We start from the raw sequence: 14,438 nt of genomic DNA on the forward strand, positions 1-14,438 counted from the left end.
GTGTATAGCAGGTATAGGCAGGCAGGAACAAATGAGGTCCTTGAGTACAAGAAATGCAAGAGAACACTTAAGAAAGAAACCAGGAAGGCTAAAAGAAGGCATGAAGTTGCTCTAGCAGACAAGGTAATGGAGAATCCTAAGAGATTCTACAGATAAGTTATGAGCAAAAGGATTGCAAGAGAAAAAGATGGTCCTCTGAAAAACCAGAATGGTAATTCATGTGTGGAGCCAAAACAGATGGCAGAGATCCCCTAGCTGCATTCTTCGCATCTGCATTTACTCAGGAGACGGGCACAGAGTCTATAGAAGTGAGGCAAAGCAGCATCAACTTCATGGACCCTGTACGGATTACAGAGGAGGATGTGTTTGCTACCCTGAAGCAAATCAGGGTGGATAAATCCCCAGGGCCTGACAAGGTGTCCCTTTGGACCCTACAGGAGGTAAATGCAAAAACTGCCAGGGCCCTAGCGGAGATATTTAAAACATCCTTAGCGACAGGGGTGGTACCAGGATAACCAATGTTGTTTCATTGTTTATAAAGGCTCTAAACAGAAACCAGAAAATTATAGGCTGGTGAGTCTGACATCAGTTGTGGGAAAGTTATTGGAAGGTATTCTAAGGGACTGGATGTATAAGTATTTGTATAGACGTGGACTGATTAATGATAGCATTGCTTTGTAGGTTATGTCTAACCAATCTTAAGAGTTTTTTTGAGGAAGTTACCAGGAAAGTGGATGAAGGCATGACAGTAGATGTTGTCCACATTGACTTCGGTAAAGCATTTGATAAGGTCCCGCATGGGAGGCTAGTCAAGAAGGTTCAGTTGCTTGGCATTCAGGATGAGTTAGACATTGGCTTTGTGGAGAAGCCAGAGAATGGAGCTAGATGCTTGTTTCTGTGACTAGTGCTGTGCTGCAGGGACTGCTGCTGGGTCCTTTGTTGTTTGTCATTTATATCAATGATCTGGATGATAAGGTGGGTAACTGGATCAGCAAAGATTGTGGGGGTACTGGACAGTGAGGAAGGCAATCGTGGCTTGCAGAGGTTTCTGTATCTGCTTGAAAAATGGGCTGAAAAATGGCAGAAGGAATTTAATGCAGACAAGTGCAAGGTGTTGCACTTCGGTAGGACTTACACAGTGAACGGTGAGACACTGAAGAGTGAGGTAGAGCAAAGGGATCCATGGTGTCACAGGTAGATGGGGTCATAAAGAGAGCTTTTGGCACATTGGCCTTCATAAATAATGTATTGAGTACAGAAGATGGGATGTTATGTTGAAATTGTATAAGATGTTGATAAGCCCTAATTTGGAGTATTATGTTCAATTTTCGTCACCTACCTACAGGAAAGGTTGAAAGAGTACAGAGAAGATTTACAAGAATGTTTCCGGGTCTGGAGGGCTTGGGTTATAAGGAAAAAATGATTATGTTAGGTCTGTATTCTTTAGATTGTAGAAGATTAAGAAGAGATTTGATAGAGGTACACTCAGACCCCGCTTAATGCTTCCTCGGAGATGGACCACTATGTAAATCAGAGCTATGCGGGGTCTTTATAACATTATGTAAATGGACATGTGTGCCTGATATATTTAAAAAATCAAATCCAAGATATGATATTATTTTATGTATACACAGTAATTTGTGGAGCAAACAGTGGAGCAGCATCACATCACAGCAGCAGCGGAGGGAAGGGGGTGGTGGTTACATCTTTGAGGGGATCCAATCTGAGGGTCCTCCTTTAACTTTGGCTGCTTCTTCAAGTAGGTGTCGAGATTTGACTGTTTTTTCTCATGAAGCAGTTTTCGGTGGTTGGAAATAATGTAGAGAATGCCTCTCTTTGCCTTGTTGGTTCGCTCCCAGACAGGGTTATTATCGACAAACTAGTCCATGGATTGTGTGATCGTGGTGATGCTAGTGCTGGGGAATTTTGTGGTGAGGTTTTTTGCTGGTGTTTCCTCTTCTCTATCCGTGTCCTCAGATTCACCCAGGATGCATTGCTCTGCCAATTATTAGGCTCTCACCATGAGAATGCTGTAACTCTTCAACGTCACCCTTAGCATCCTCTAATCCCACTTCATTGGCCAGTTCAGTGATGTTTTGGATGACTGGTTCTGCCTGAATTCTTAGGATGTTGTTACGTACTTCTGGCCATAGCTTCCTCCATGCTCCGTTCGTGCAGTTTGAAGTTGCTTTATCTCAAGCTGTTCTGGTATTGTCTGCAGCTTTCATGAGGTTGTAGTTTTTCCAAAATTGCCTGATCGATTGTTTGTCTTGACCTTTTGTTTCTTCTACAAGTTGCTTGAATGCGCGATGAAGGTAGCAGGCTTTAAAATTCGATATTACACCTTGATCCATTGGTTGGAGTAAGGAGTGGCATTGGGTGGAAGGTAAACCACTTCTACAGAAATGTAGGTCCAAAGCATGGGGTGGCCTGGGGCATGCACCAACAATGCTTTAGATTTAAGGTCATGCTCTCACAGTATTGTTTCACTGCTGGACAAAAATCATCATCCAGGCTTTCTTGTTTGATTTCCAAATCACTGTTAGACTTGAGTTTAAAATGCCTTTCATTGCTTATGTGTTTCAGAGTGATACACAATCATAGGCTTTAACTTAAAGTCACCTTTAGCATCACCTCCTAGCAAGAGAGTTAAGACCATAAGATACAGGAGCAGAAGTAGGCCATTCGGCTCATCAAGTCTGCTCCACCACTTAATCATGGGCTGATCCAATTCTTCCAGTCATCCCTACTCCCCTACCTTCTCCCCATACCCTTTGATGCTTTGGCTAATGAAGAACATAAATGCACCCAATGACTTGGCTTCCACAGCTGCTCATGGCAATAAATTCTACAGATTTAAGACCATAAGACAAAGGAGCAGAAGTTGGCCATTTGGCGCATCGAGTCTGCTCCGCCATTTTATCATGAGCTGATCCATTCTCCCATTTAGTTCCACTCCCCCGCCTTCTCACCATAAGCTTTGATGCCCTGGCTACTCAGATATCTATCAATTTCTGCCTTAAATACACCCAATGACTTGGCCTCCACTGCTGCCCGTGGCAACAAATTCCATAGATTCACCACCCTCTGACTAAAAAAAATTTCTTCGCATTTCTGTTCTAAATGGGCGCCCTTCAATCCTTAAGTCATGCCCTCTCGTACGAGACTCCCCCATCAGGGGAAACATCTTTGCCACATCCACTCTGTCAACATTCGAAATGTTTCTATGAGGTCTCCCCTCATTCTTCTAAACTCGAAGGAATATAATCCAAGAGCGGACAAACGTTCCTCATATGTTAACCCTGTCATTCCCGGAATCATTCTAGTGAATCTTCTCTGTACTCTCCAACGTCAGCACATCCTTTCTTAAATTAGGAGACCAAAACTGCCCACAGTACTCCAAGTGAGGTCTCACCAGCACCTTACAGAGCCTCGACATCACATCCCTGCTCCTATACTCTATTCCTCTAGAAATGAATGCCGACATTGCATTCACCGCCTTCACCACCGACTTAACCTGGAGGTTAACCTTAAGGGTATCCTGTACGAGGACTCCCAAGTCCCATTGCATCTCAGCACTTTGAATTCTTTCCCCATTTAAATAATAGTCTGCCCGTTTATTTCTTCTGCCAAAGTGAATAACCATACACTTTCTAACATTGTATTTCATTTGCCACTTCTTTGCCCATTCTTCCAATCTATCCAAGTCTCTCTGCAGACCCTCCGTTTCCTCAGCACTACCGGCCCCTCCACTTATCTTCGTATCGTCAGCAAACTTAGCCACAAAGCCATCTATTCCATAATCCAAATCGTTGACGTACAATGTAAAAAGAAGCAGCCCCAACATAGACCCCTGTGGAACACCACTGGTAACTGGCAGCCAACCAGAATAGGATCCCTTTATTCCCACTGTCTGTTTCCTGCCAATCAGCCAATGCTCTATGCACGTAGGTAACTTTCCTCATCCTTGACAATAGACTCCAACAACTTCCCAACCACCAATGTCAAGCTAACAGGTCTATAATTTCATTTTTGCTTCCTTGCCCCTTTCTTAAATAGCGGAGTGACATTTGCAATCTTCCAGTCCTCCGGAACCATGCCAGAATCTATTGACTTTTGAAAGATCATCGCTAATGCCTCCGCAGTCTCCACAGCTACTTCCTTCAGAACACGAGGGTGCATTCCACCTGGTCTGGGAGATTTACCTATCTTTAGACTATTCAGCTTCCTGAGTACTTTCTCTGTCATAATTGTGACTGCGCACACTTCTCTTCCCTGCCACCCTTGAGTGTCCGGTATACTGCTGATGTCTTCCTCAGTGAAGACTGATGCAAAATACTCGTTCACTTCCTCCGCCATCTCCTTATCTCCCATTACAATTTCTCCAGCATCATTTTCTATCGGTCCTATATCTACTCTCACCTGTCTTTTACTCTTTATATACTTGAAAAAGCTTTTAGTATTCTCTTTGATATTACCTGCCAGCTTCCTTTCATAGTTAATCTTTTCCCTCTTAATGACCACCTTAGTTTCCTTTTGTAAGCTTTTAAAAACTCCCCAATCCTCTGTCTTCCCACAAATCTTTGCTTCCTTGTATGCCCTCTCCTTCGCTTTACTTTGCCTTTGACTTCTCTTGTCAACCACAGTTGCATCCTTTTTCCATTCGAAAATTTCTTCTTTTTTGGAATATACCTGCCTTGCACCTTCCTCACTTAAAGCAACACATAAAAGTTGCTGGTGAATGCAGCAGGCCAGGCAGAATCTCTAGGAAGAGGTGCAGTCGACGTTTCAGGCCGAGACCCTTCGTCAGGACTAACTGATGGAAGAGTTAGTAAGAGATTTGAAAGTTGGAGGTGGAGGGGGAGATCCAAAATGATAGGAGAAGACAGGAGGGGGAGGGATGGAGCCAAGAGCTGGACAGGTGATAGGCAAAAGGGATAAGAAAGGATCATGGGACAGGAGGTCCGGGAAGAAAGACAAGGGAGGGGAGGACACAGAGGATGGGCAAGGGGTATATTCAGAGGGAGAAAAACGAGAGTGAGAGAAAGAATGTGTGTATAAAAATAAGTAACAGATGGGGTACGAGGGGGAGGTGGGGCATTATCGGAAGTTAGAGAAGTCAATGTTCATGCCATCAGGTTGGAGGCTACCCAGACGGAATATAAGGTGTTGTTCCTCCAACCTGAGTGTGGCTTCATCTTTACAGTAGAGGAGGCCATGGATTGACATGTCATTGGGCCATGTCAGAATGGGAATGGGATGTGGAATTAAAATTCCTCACTTCTGGCATAAACTCCAGCCACTGCTGCTCTGCTGTCTTTCCCGCCAGTGTCTCTTTCCAGTCAACTTTGGCCAGTTCTTCTCATGCCACTGTAATTTCCTTTACTCCACTGAAATACCGACACATCAGATTTCGGCTTCTCTTTTTCAAATGTCACAGTGAACTCAATCATGTTATGATCACTGCCTCCTAAGGGTTCCTTCACCTGAATCTCTCTAATCACCTCCGGTTCATTGCACAATACCCATTTCAGTACAGCCGCTCCCCTAGTGGGCTCAACAACAAGCTGTTCTAAAAAGCCATCTCGCAGACATTCTAAAATTCTCTCTCTTGAGATCCAGCGCCGACCTGATTTTTCCAATCCACTCGCATGTTAAAATCCCCCACAATTATCATAACACTGCCCTTCTGACAAGCCTTTTCTATTTCCTGTTGTAATTTGTAGTCCACATCACTGCAGCTGTTTGGAGGCCTATAAATAACTGCCATCAGGGTCCTTTTACCCCTGCAATTTCTGAGCTCAACCCATAATGATTCTGCACCTTCCGATCCTATATCACCTCTTTCTAATGATTTAATATCATTTCTTACCAATAAAGCCACGCCTCCCCCTCTGCCTACCTTCCTATCCTTCCGATACACCGTGTATCCTTGGATGTTCAGCTCCCAGAGACATGCATCCTTTAGCCACGTCTCAGTGATGACCACAATATCATACCTGCCAATCTGTAGCTGTACGACAAGATCATCCACCTTATTCCTTATGCTGTGTGCATTTAAGTATAACATCTTAAGACCATTATTTGGTACTTTTCACTTTGATTGCACTGCAACTCATTCCAATGGCTACAAATTTGCCCCATCACTTGCCTGTCTTTCCTGACATCTTTACTGCTCACTATCTTAGATTTATTTCTGTTTTCCCCTTCCTCCGCTCTATCATTCTGGTTCCCATCCCCCTGCCAGATTAGTTTAAACCCTCTCTAACAGCTCTATTAAACTTTCCCGCCAGGATATTGGTCCCCTTCGGGTTCAGGTGTAACCTGTCCTTTTTGAACAGGTCATACTTCCCCCAGAAGAGATCCCAATGATCCAAGAATCTGAAGCCCTTCCCCCTGCACCAGTCTCTCAGCCACACATTCATCTGCCTGATCCTACTATTCTTGCCCTCGCTACCATGTGGCACAGGTAGCAATCCCGAGATTACTACCCTGAAGGCCCTGCTTCTCAGCTTCCTTCCTAACTCCCAGAAATCTCTCTTCAGGACCTCCTCCTCCTTTGTCTGATCTATGTCATTGGTACCAACATGAGAACTGGCTGCTCACCCTCCCCCTTCAGAATATTCTGGACCCGATCTGAGACATCCTGTGCCCTGGCACCTGGGAGGCAACACACCATGCGGGTATCTCTATCAGGCTCACAGAATCTCCTGTCCGTTCCCCTGATTATGGAATCCCCTATGACTACCACATTCCTCTTCTCCCTCCTTCCCTCCTGCACAACAGCGCCATGCTCAGTGCCAGAGACCCGGTCACCGTGGGTGTCTCCTGTCAGGTCATCCCCCTCAACAGCATCCAGAACAAGATATTTGTTGCTGAGGGGGACAGCCACAGGTGTGCTCTCCACTATCCGGGCATTTCCCTTCCCTCTCTTGACAGTGACCCAGTTTTCTGACTCCTGTAGCCTAGGGATGACTACCTCCCTATAGCTCCTGTCACTTTCCCTGATAAGCAGTAGGTCATCAAACTGCAGCTCCAGATCCCTAACACGGTCTCTGAGGAGCTGCATCTCGGTGCACCTGGCGCAGATGTGGCCATCAGGGAGGCTGCAGGTCTCCCAGGATTCCTACATCTGACACCCTGAACAAAGCGCTGACCTTGCAGGCATGCTATCTAATTCTACAGGAATGAAACAGGAAATATAAGTCTACTCACCCACTTAACTCGACAAACAGACGAACTTTTTAAACCGTTAGCTGTGAGAGTCCTGCTGTTCCTGTCTGTCCGGGCCGATTCGTGAAAAGGGGGACGGGAGGGGAGAAAAAGAGTTGGTGCTTCGCTCTCGCCTCTTCCTGTTTTTCGCTGAAGCCCATTGAAGCCAAAGCCCTACACTCTGCTACCGCTCACTCCGCTGCTCTCCGCGCTGTCCTGTTACATCACGCGCCTGCACAGTCTCGTCCTTCTTGCACTCAAAGAAGTTTTGAAACAAACTGCCTTCCTTCAGAATTCAGCTCCCACACCGCTCTGTAGTCCCGATCCACCCTCTGACTAAAGTAAAGTTAACCGGTCCTTTGCAGCGTGTTTCTTGTCTTGGGAGATGAAAGCATAAGAAGGCATTCTTTTCCAAAATAGGCCGTTTCATCCATATTGAAGACAAGCTCAGGAGGATATTTGTCCTTTTCGATTATGGCTTCAGTGTTGCAGGAAAATCCTGGGCTGCCTTGCTGTCTGCACTAGCTGCTTCACCAGAGATGTGTATGCTATGGAGGTTACTGCACTGTTTAAATCTATCAAACCAACCTCTCCTGGCTGTGAATGTTACCGTGTATCATCTTCTTGAACTTGATTTAAAGATGTTTCTTGCCTTTTCCATTATTATCTACTGGCTTTGGGGCATGTTTAATTGTGTTTGGTCAACCACCCATATATTTAGTCTATTTTCCATTATTTCAAGCAAGTGGCTGCTTGAATGAGACACCTTTGTTGATGATAACTTTGAGGTAGTCATTGCAGAGGCTTTTATCTTGTCTGCATTTTTTATAATTGTTCTGATCGTTGATGTAGCCAATTTCACAGAGGCACCAACATCAACCTGAGGCTCACCAGCTTCCAAATGCTGTATCCCTTGCAGTTTCACATTCATGTTAATGCTTTTCCTGGACATCTTAGATGCACTATCTTCACTGGAAGTTGCAGGCTGTTTTCCAGACATTATGGCTTAAAAAAAATGAAATTAATTGGCGAGGGATCAAAAATGTTTACACATGTGGGGCAGGCAGTGTGTGAACTAATACATGATTGACTGTGAATGGCTCAGAACGCATGTAAACCGCTCTCATTGGCTGATTGAATGTTTACTGTAATGGTGGCTGCTCTTGGAGAAGTTTTAAGTGTTTAGAATGAATTTTTGTCATTTAAAAAATGTCAATAAAGAATTGAATAACTGCAATGCACAGTCTGAGCGTATATGAAATTATGAGGGTAAATGTAAGCAGGCTTTTCCACTGAGGTTGGAAGGGACTACAACTAGAGATCATGGGTTAAGTGTGAAAGGTTATAAGTTTAAGGAGAACATGAGGACTCACCTGAAGAAAAGGAAAGACAAGAATGTCCAACTAGATTTTTAATGTGTAAATTAGATTTTTTCTATTGCGTATTTTAATGAGATGTGTGAATTGGCTTGTTAAACATTCTGTATCTACTGTTAAAATGTAACATTTTGTAATGATTTCCAGCTAATGTACACAAAAACTAATTTTCCCTTTCAGACAAAGAAGGCCCCAACCAATAACTCGGAGAGGTTTTGTAAAATTTATTTTGGAACCTGCTTATAAAATTATTCTTCACTCAGAGAGTCACGAGAATGTGGAATGAGCTACCAGCACAAGTGGTGCATGTGAGCTCTATTTCAACGTTTAAGAGAAGTTTGATAGGTACAATGGAGGGCTATGGTCCTGCTGCAGGTCAATGGGAGTTGGCAGTTTGAATGGTTTTGGCATGGACTAGATGGGCCAAAGTGCCTGCTTCTGTGCAGTGTTTCTCATGATTCTATGACTAGTACTTTTGCCACCTGCTGATAGTGTGGCATTGCTCTACTAACTTGATCCAACTCGCTTAAAGAAAAGGATAGGCAAGAATGTGTAAATAGATTTTTAATGTGTAAATTAGATTTTTATAGTATATTTTAATGAGATTTGTGAATTGGTTTGTTAAACATTCAGAATCTACTTTACCGTTAAAATGTAACATTTTGTCATTGATTTCCAGCTAATATATACAAAAACTAATTTTCCCTTTCAGACGCAAGTTTACAAAGAAGGCCCCAACAAGTAACTCTCAGAGAAGCTTTGTAGAATTTATTTTGGAACCTGTTTATAAAATTCTTTCTCAGGTATGTATTGCAAATTTGTATAATTTGATGTGAGAGTCAATAGGTTGCTAACCATATTAGAAGGAATGTTTTCTTTGGCAAAATACTGTATATGTTAGAAGTCTTGAACAAGAATAAAACTTAAAAGGTGTTCATGTATTTGTGGAAAGAATAGACACTAGCATTCTGCACAAATTTTAGTCGAGGTATAATGTTGGAAGGTGTTGAATCATTGTGGATAAAGCTAAGGAACTTTTCTTTTTAAATCTTTTTATTAATTATTATTGAAAATCAACAACAGAAAAAAATACATCCAAATAATCAAGATAACATATCCATATGTAGAGTAAAAGTTAAACTATTAACCAGGCTGAACAGTATATCAATAATAATCAAAAAACAAAGTACTAAAGCTTTTTTTTTTCTGGAAAAAAGGAAAGAAAGAAAAAAAAGAACCCTTACTAACTAAAACAGAGAAAACCCCTAATAACTAAAAAAAAAAGGGAAAAAAAACCCATTTGGAGCACAAACCCGGAGCTATACACCATACAAGCTTCCATAAAAAAAAGACATCAAACCGCCAACCAAACCCATATAACCAAGCATCAGAAAAGGACCATCTGTATTGACTCAAGTCAAATGGTAATAACGGGCCAAAGAACCCCACCTTTTCTCGAAGTCAAATTTAGGATCAAAAGTTCGACTTCTAATTTTTTCCAAACTAAGACCTGAGAGAACCATTGTATCAAAGTGGGAGCAGAGACATCTTTCCATTTTAATAAAATAGCCCTTCTGGCCAATAATGTGACAAATGCAATTACGTATTGGTCAGATATAGAAATACCGTGAATATGTTGAGGAATTATACCAAACAAAACTGTCAATTTATTAGGTTGTAAATTGATTTTTAAAGCTTTAGAGATTGTAGAAAAAATAGATTTCCAAAATTGTTTCAATACAGAACACGACCAAAACATATGTGTCAATGTAGCTATTTCAGTTTTGCATCTGTCACACTGACTATTTACATTACGAAATAGCTTAGACGATCTCTCCTTCGTCAAATAATAACGATGTACAATTTTAAATTAAATTAGAGAATGACTGGCACAAATCAAAGAAGAGTTAACCAGCTTCAAAATTCGCAACCAATCCTCTGTTATCAAGGTCATATTAAGCTCTCTTTCCCAATCCTGCTTAATCTTAAGTGAAGGATAATTATCCTGTTGTAATAGTAAATTATAAGTTTTCCCAATAAAACCTTTCACTAAAGGGTTCATTTTTAAAATAATGTCTAACAGGTCAGAGTCTTGTATATATGGAAAATTACTTAAATATTCTTGTAAGAAATGTCTGACCTGAAGATATTGCAAAAAATGTGAGTATGAGAGAGAGAGTATTTAGTTACTAATTTCTCAAAGGACATCAATCAACCTTCTTGAAACAAGTCCATAAAGGAAAAAATTCCTTTATTCCTCCAAAGAGAAAAGGTAGGATCACTAAGTGAAGGATTAAATAAATAGTTTCGATAAATTAAACTAAAAAGGTTAAATTTTTTAAGATTAAAAACTTATTAAACTGGTACCAAATTTGATTGATTAATCATAGGATTTATATTTAGAATAGAAAATTTGGCTAATTGTACAGGTAAAGGAGCTCCTAATAACGAAGTTAAATGAAATTGTTTCACAATTTTCAATTCCAAATCAACCCAAGATGGTTGTTCCTTTTTATCGGTCCAATATAACCAAGAGCACGCATAACGTATATTAACCGCCCAATAGTACATTCTGAAATTAGGCAAAGTAAGACCTCCATCCTTTTTTAATTTTTGTAAATGACATTTTCCAATTCTTGGTCTTTAATATTCCAAACAAAAGATGAAATAATAGAGTCAACCTGATCAAAAAACTTCTTAGTTAGAAAAATAGGAATGTTTTGAAATACATATAAAAAATTTTGGTAAAATCATCATTTTAACTGCATGTATTTGACCTACTAATGAAAGTGTAAGTGGATTCCATCTAGAAAAAAATTGCTTCATAAAATCCACTAAGGGAACTAAATTAGCTCTATAAAGGTCTCCGTAATTTTTAGTGATGATAATACCTAAATATTTAAAAGAATCCGTAACTTTTAGAGGAATGTTATCATATATAGATGCGGAATCATTTAAAGGAAATAATTCACTTTTATGCAGGTTTAATTTATATCCTGAAAGCAATCCAAATTCATTTAATAATTTCAATAAGCTAGGAATAGATTCTTCGGGATTCGAAACTAAACCAAAAGATCATCCGCATAAAGGGAGATCTTATGAATAGTCCCATTTATAGAAATTCCTTGAATATTTTTAGCTTCATGAAGTGCAATAGCCAAGGGTTCCAACATCAAGTTAAATAACAGAGGACTTAATGGACGTCTTTGTCTTGTACCCCCGGGAAAGTTGGAAAAAGGGGGATCTACAGTTATTAGTGATAACAGTGGCAATAGGGCTTTTATATATCAATCTAATCCATTTATTAAAATTAGTACCAAAGCTAAATTTCTCTAAAACTTTAAATAGATATTTCCATTCAACTCTATCAAATGCCTTTTCAGCATCTAGAGAAATAACACATTGGAGAGTCTTAGAGAGGGATGAGTATATAATATTTAACAATCTCCGAGTATTAGAAAAAGAATAACGGCCTTTTATAAAACCTGCTTGATCCTGAGAAATAATTTTAGCTAGTATATTCTCCATCAGATTAGCCATTATTTTTGAAAGAATTTTGGCATCACATTTAATAATGAAATAGGTCCATATGAAGCACAATCAGTAGGATCTTTATCTTTCTTAAGAATTAAAGAAATAGAAGCTTCATAAAATGTGGAAGGTAATTCTCCTAACAGAAAAGAATCTTTAAGCATTTCCAACATATAAGGAGTAAGCAAATGTTCAAATTTTTAATAAAATCCTACCGTAAAACCATCCAATCCAGGAGCTTTACCAAATTGCATTGAAAGAATAGCTTTCTGAATTTCTCTTTCAGTAACAGGAGCATCAAGAATTTGCTGATCTTCAATAGATATTCTAGGAAAATCAATCTTTTGTAAAAAGGCATACATATTAGAAGGGTCAGCTGGAAACTGAGATTTATAGAGTTCACTGTAATAGTCTTGAAAAATTTTATTAATATCTTCATAATTACTCGCTAAACTACCATCTCTCTTACAAATTTTTAAAATTTGTCTTTTAGCTCTAACTGCTTTAAGTTGAGATGCTAATAGCTTGTTACTTTTATCTCCAAACATATAAAATTGACTTTTTAATTCAAGCAAATTTCTTTCAATAGGATAAATTATATTGTGATTGAAGTTCAACCCTTTATTTAAATAAATCAACATTAGGAGAAACTGCATAAGTGTTATCCAGATCTTTAATTAGTTTGGAAATTCTATCTAACTCTACTTTTGTCTGTTTCTTAAGTTTAGCCAAATAAGGTATTATCTGACCTCGCAAATATGCTTTGAGTGTATCCCATATAATCAATTTCGAAATATCTCCTGTATTATTAAAAAGAAAGAAATCTTTTATCTGAATCTCTATAAATTTAACAAAGTCTGAACTTTGTAATAAATTTTCTGGAAAGCGCCAAGGCAAGTTTACATTACTAACATCATTTAACTCAAAAGTTAAGCTTAAAGGTGCATGGTCTGAGACTGCAATAGCATCATATTCACATTTCTGGATTTCGGACAAAAATCGGAAATCAGCTATAAAATAATCAATTCTCGAATATTTATTATGAACATGTGAATAAAAAGAATAATCTCTGTCATTAGGATGTAAATTTCTCCAGATTTCTATCAAACCATAATCAGTTAAAAAGGAATTAATGGAAGTGTTGCCGAACGACTCGGAAGCTGCTGATTGGTTGAACTTTTGTCAATCAAAGGGTTTAAACAACAGTTGAGGTCACCTCTCATCAGCAGCATATATTCATTTAAGTCTGGTAATAAACCAAATACATTTTTAAAACAAGAAGGATCATCTACATTAGGTCCGTGTAGATTAACCAGGAAAAAAGCTAAGGAATTGCAAGGGTAAAAAGACCTTGGATGTAAGGATGCAGTTGACAAATTACAACAGGTGATAGAAAATGCATGCCAAAGGGCAATATTACTATAGTTTGGGGGATTTCAATATGCAGGTAGACTGGGAAAATTCCAGGAGGGGGAATTTCTAGAGTGCTTACGAGATGGCTTTATAGAGCAGCTCGTGTTTGAGACCACTCGGGAACCAGCTATTCTGGATTGGGTGTTGTGCAATGAACCAGAATTGATTAGAGAGCTTAAGGTAAAAGAATCCTTCGGGGGGGGCGGGGGGCGGCGGTGATCGTAATAGTGATCATAATATGATTAAATTCCCCTGAAATCTGAGGAGAGGCTAAAGTCAGAAGTATCAGTATTACAGTGGAGTAAAGGGAATTGCAGAGGCATGAGAGAGGAGTTTGCCAGAATTAATTGGAAAAGAACACTGGCAGGGATGATGGCAGAGCAGCAGTGGCTGGAATTTCTGGAAGAAATTCGGAAGACAATGTATACATCCCAAAGAGGAAGAAGTATTCTAAAGGCAAGATGACACAAACATGGCTAAGAAGAGAAGTCAAAGCAACATAAAAGCCAAAGAGAGGGCATATAATAGAGCAAAAACTAGTAGGAAGTTAGAGCATTGGGAAGCTTTTAAAAACCAACAGAAGGCAACTAAACAGTCATTAAGGTAAAGGTGTAAGCTAGCCAATAATATTAAAGAGGATACCAAAAGTTTCTTCAAATACATAAAGTGTAAAAGAGGCGAGAGTAGATATCAAACCGCTAGAAAACAGTGCTGGAGAGGTAGTAATGGGACAAAGAAATGGTGGGCAAACTGAATAAGTATTTTGCACTTCACTGTAGAAGACGCTAGCAGTATAGTGGAAGTTCTAGTTGTCGGGCCATGAAGTGTGTGAAGTTACCATAACTGGAGAGAAAGTTCTTGGGAAACTGAAAGGTCTGAAGGTAGATACAGTTAAGTCAGAAGTTT

At 39.8% G+C, this 14,438-nt stretch overlaps 1 protein-coding gene across 3 annotated transcripts in view; it reads left to right on the forward strand.

Moving 5' to 3' along the window:
• eftud2 (elongation factor Tu GTP binding domain containing 2) overlaps window positions 1-14,438 on the forward strand; it is a 110,524-nt gene that overhangs the window by 42,974 nt on the left and 53,112 nt on the right. For all 3 annotated transcript variants that reach the window (XM_063036933.1, XM_063036934.1, XM_063036935.1), the window contains exon 13: window positions 9,301-9,391. In XM_063036933.1, the coding sequence (XP_062893003.1) occupies window positions 9,301-9,391 (91 nt within the window). The remainder of the gene's footprint in view (window positions 1-9,300; window positions 9,392-14,438) is intronic.

This window comes from Mobula hypostoma, chromosome X1, assembly GCF_963921235.1.
Source record: "Mobula hypostoma chromosome X1, sMobHyp1.1, whole genome shotgun sequence".
Lineage (NCBI taxonomy): Eukaryota > Metazoa > Chordata > Chondrichthyes > Myliobatiformes > Myliobatidae > Mobula > Mobula hypostoma.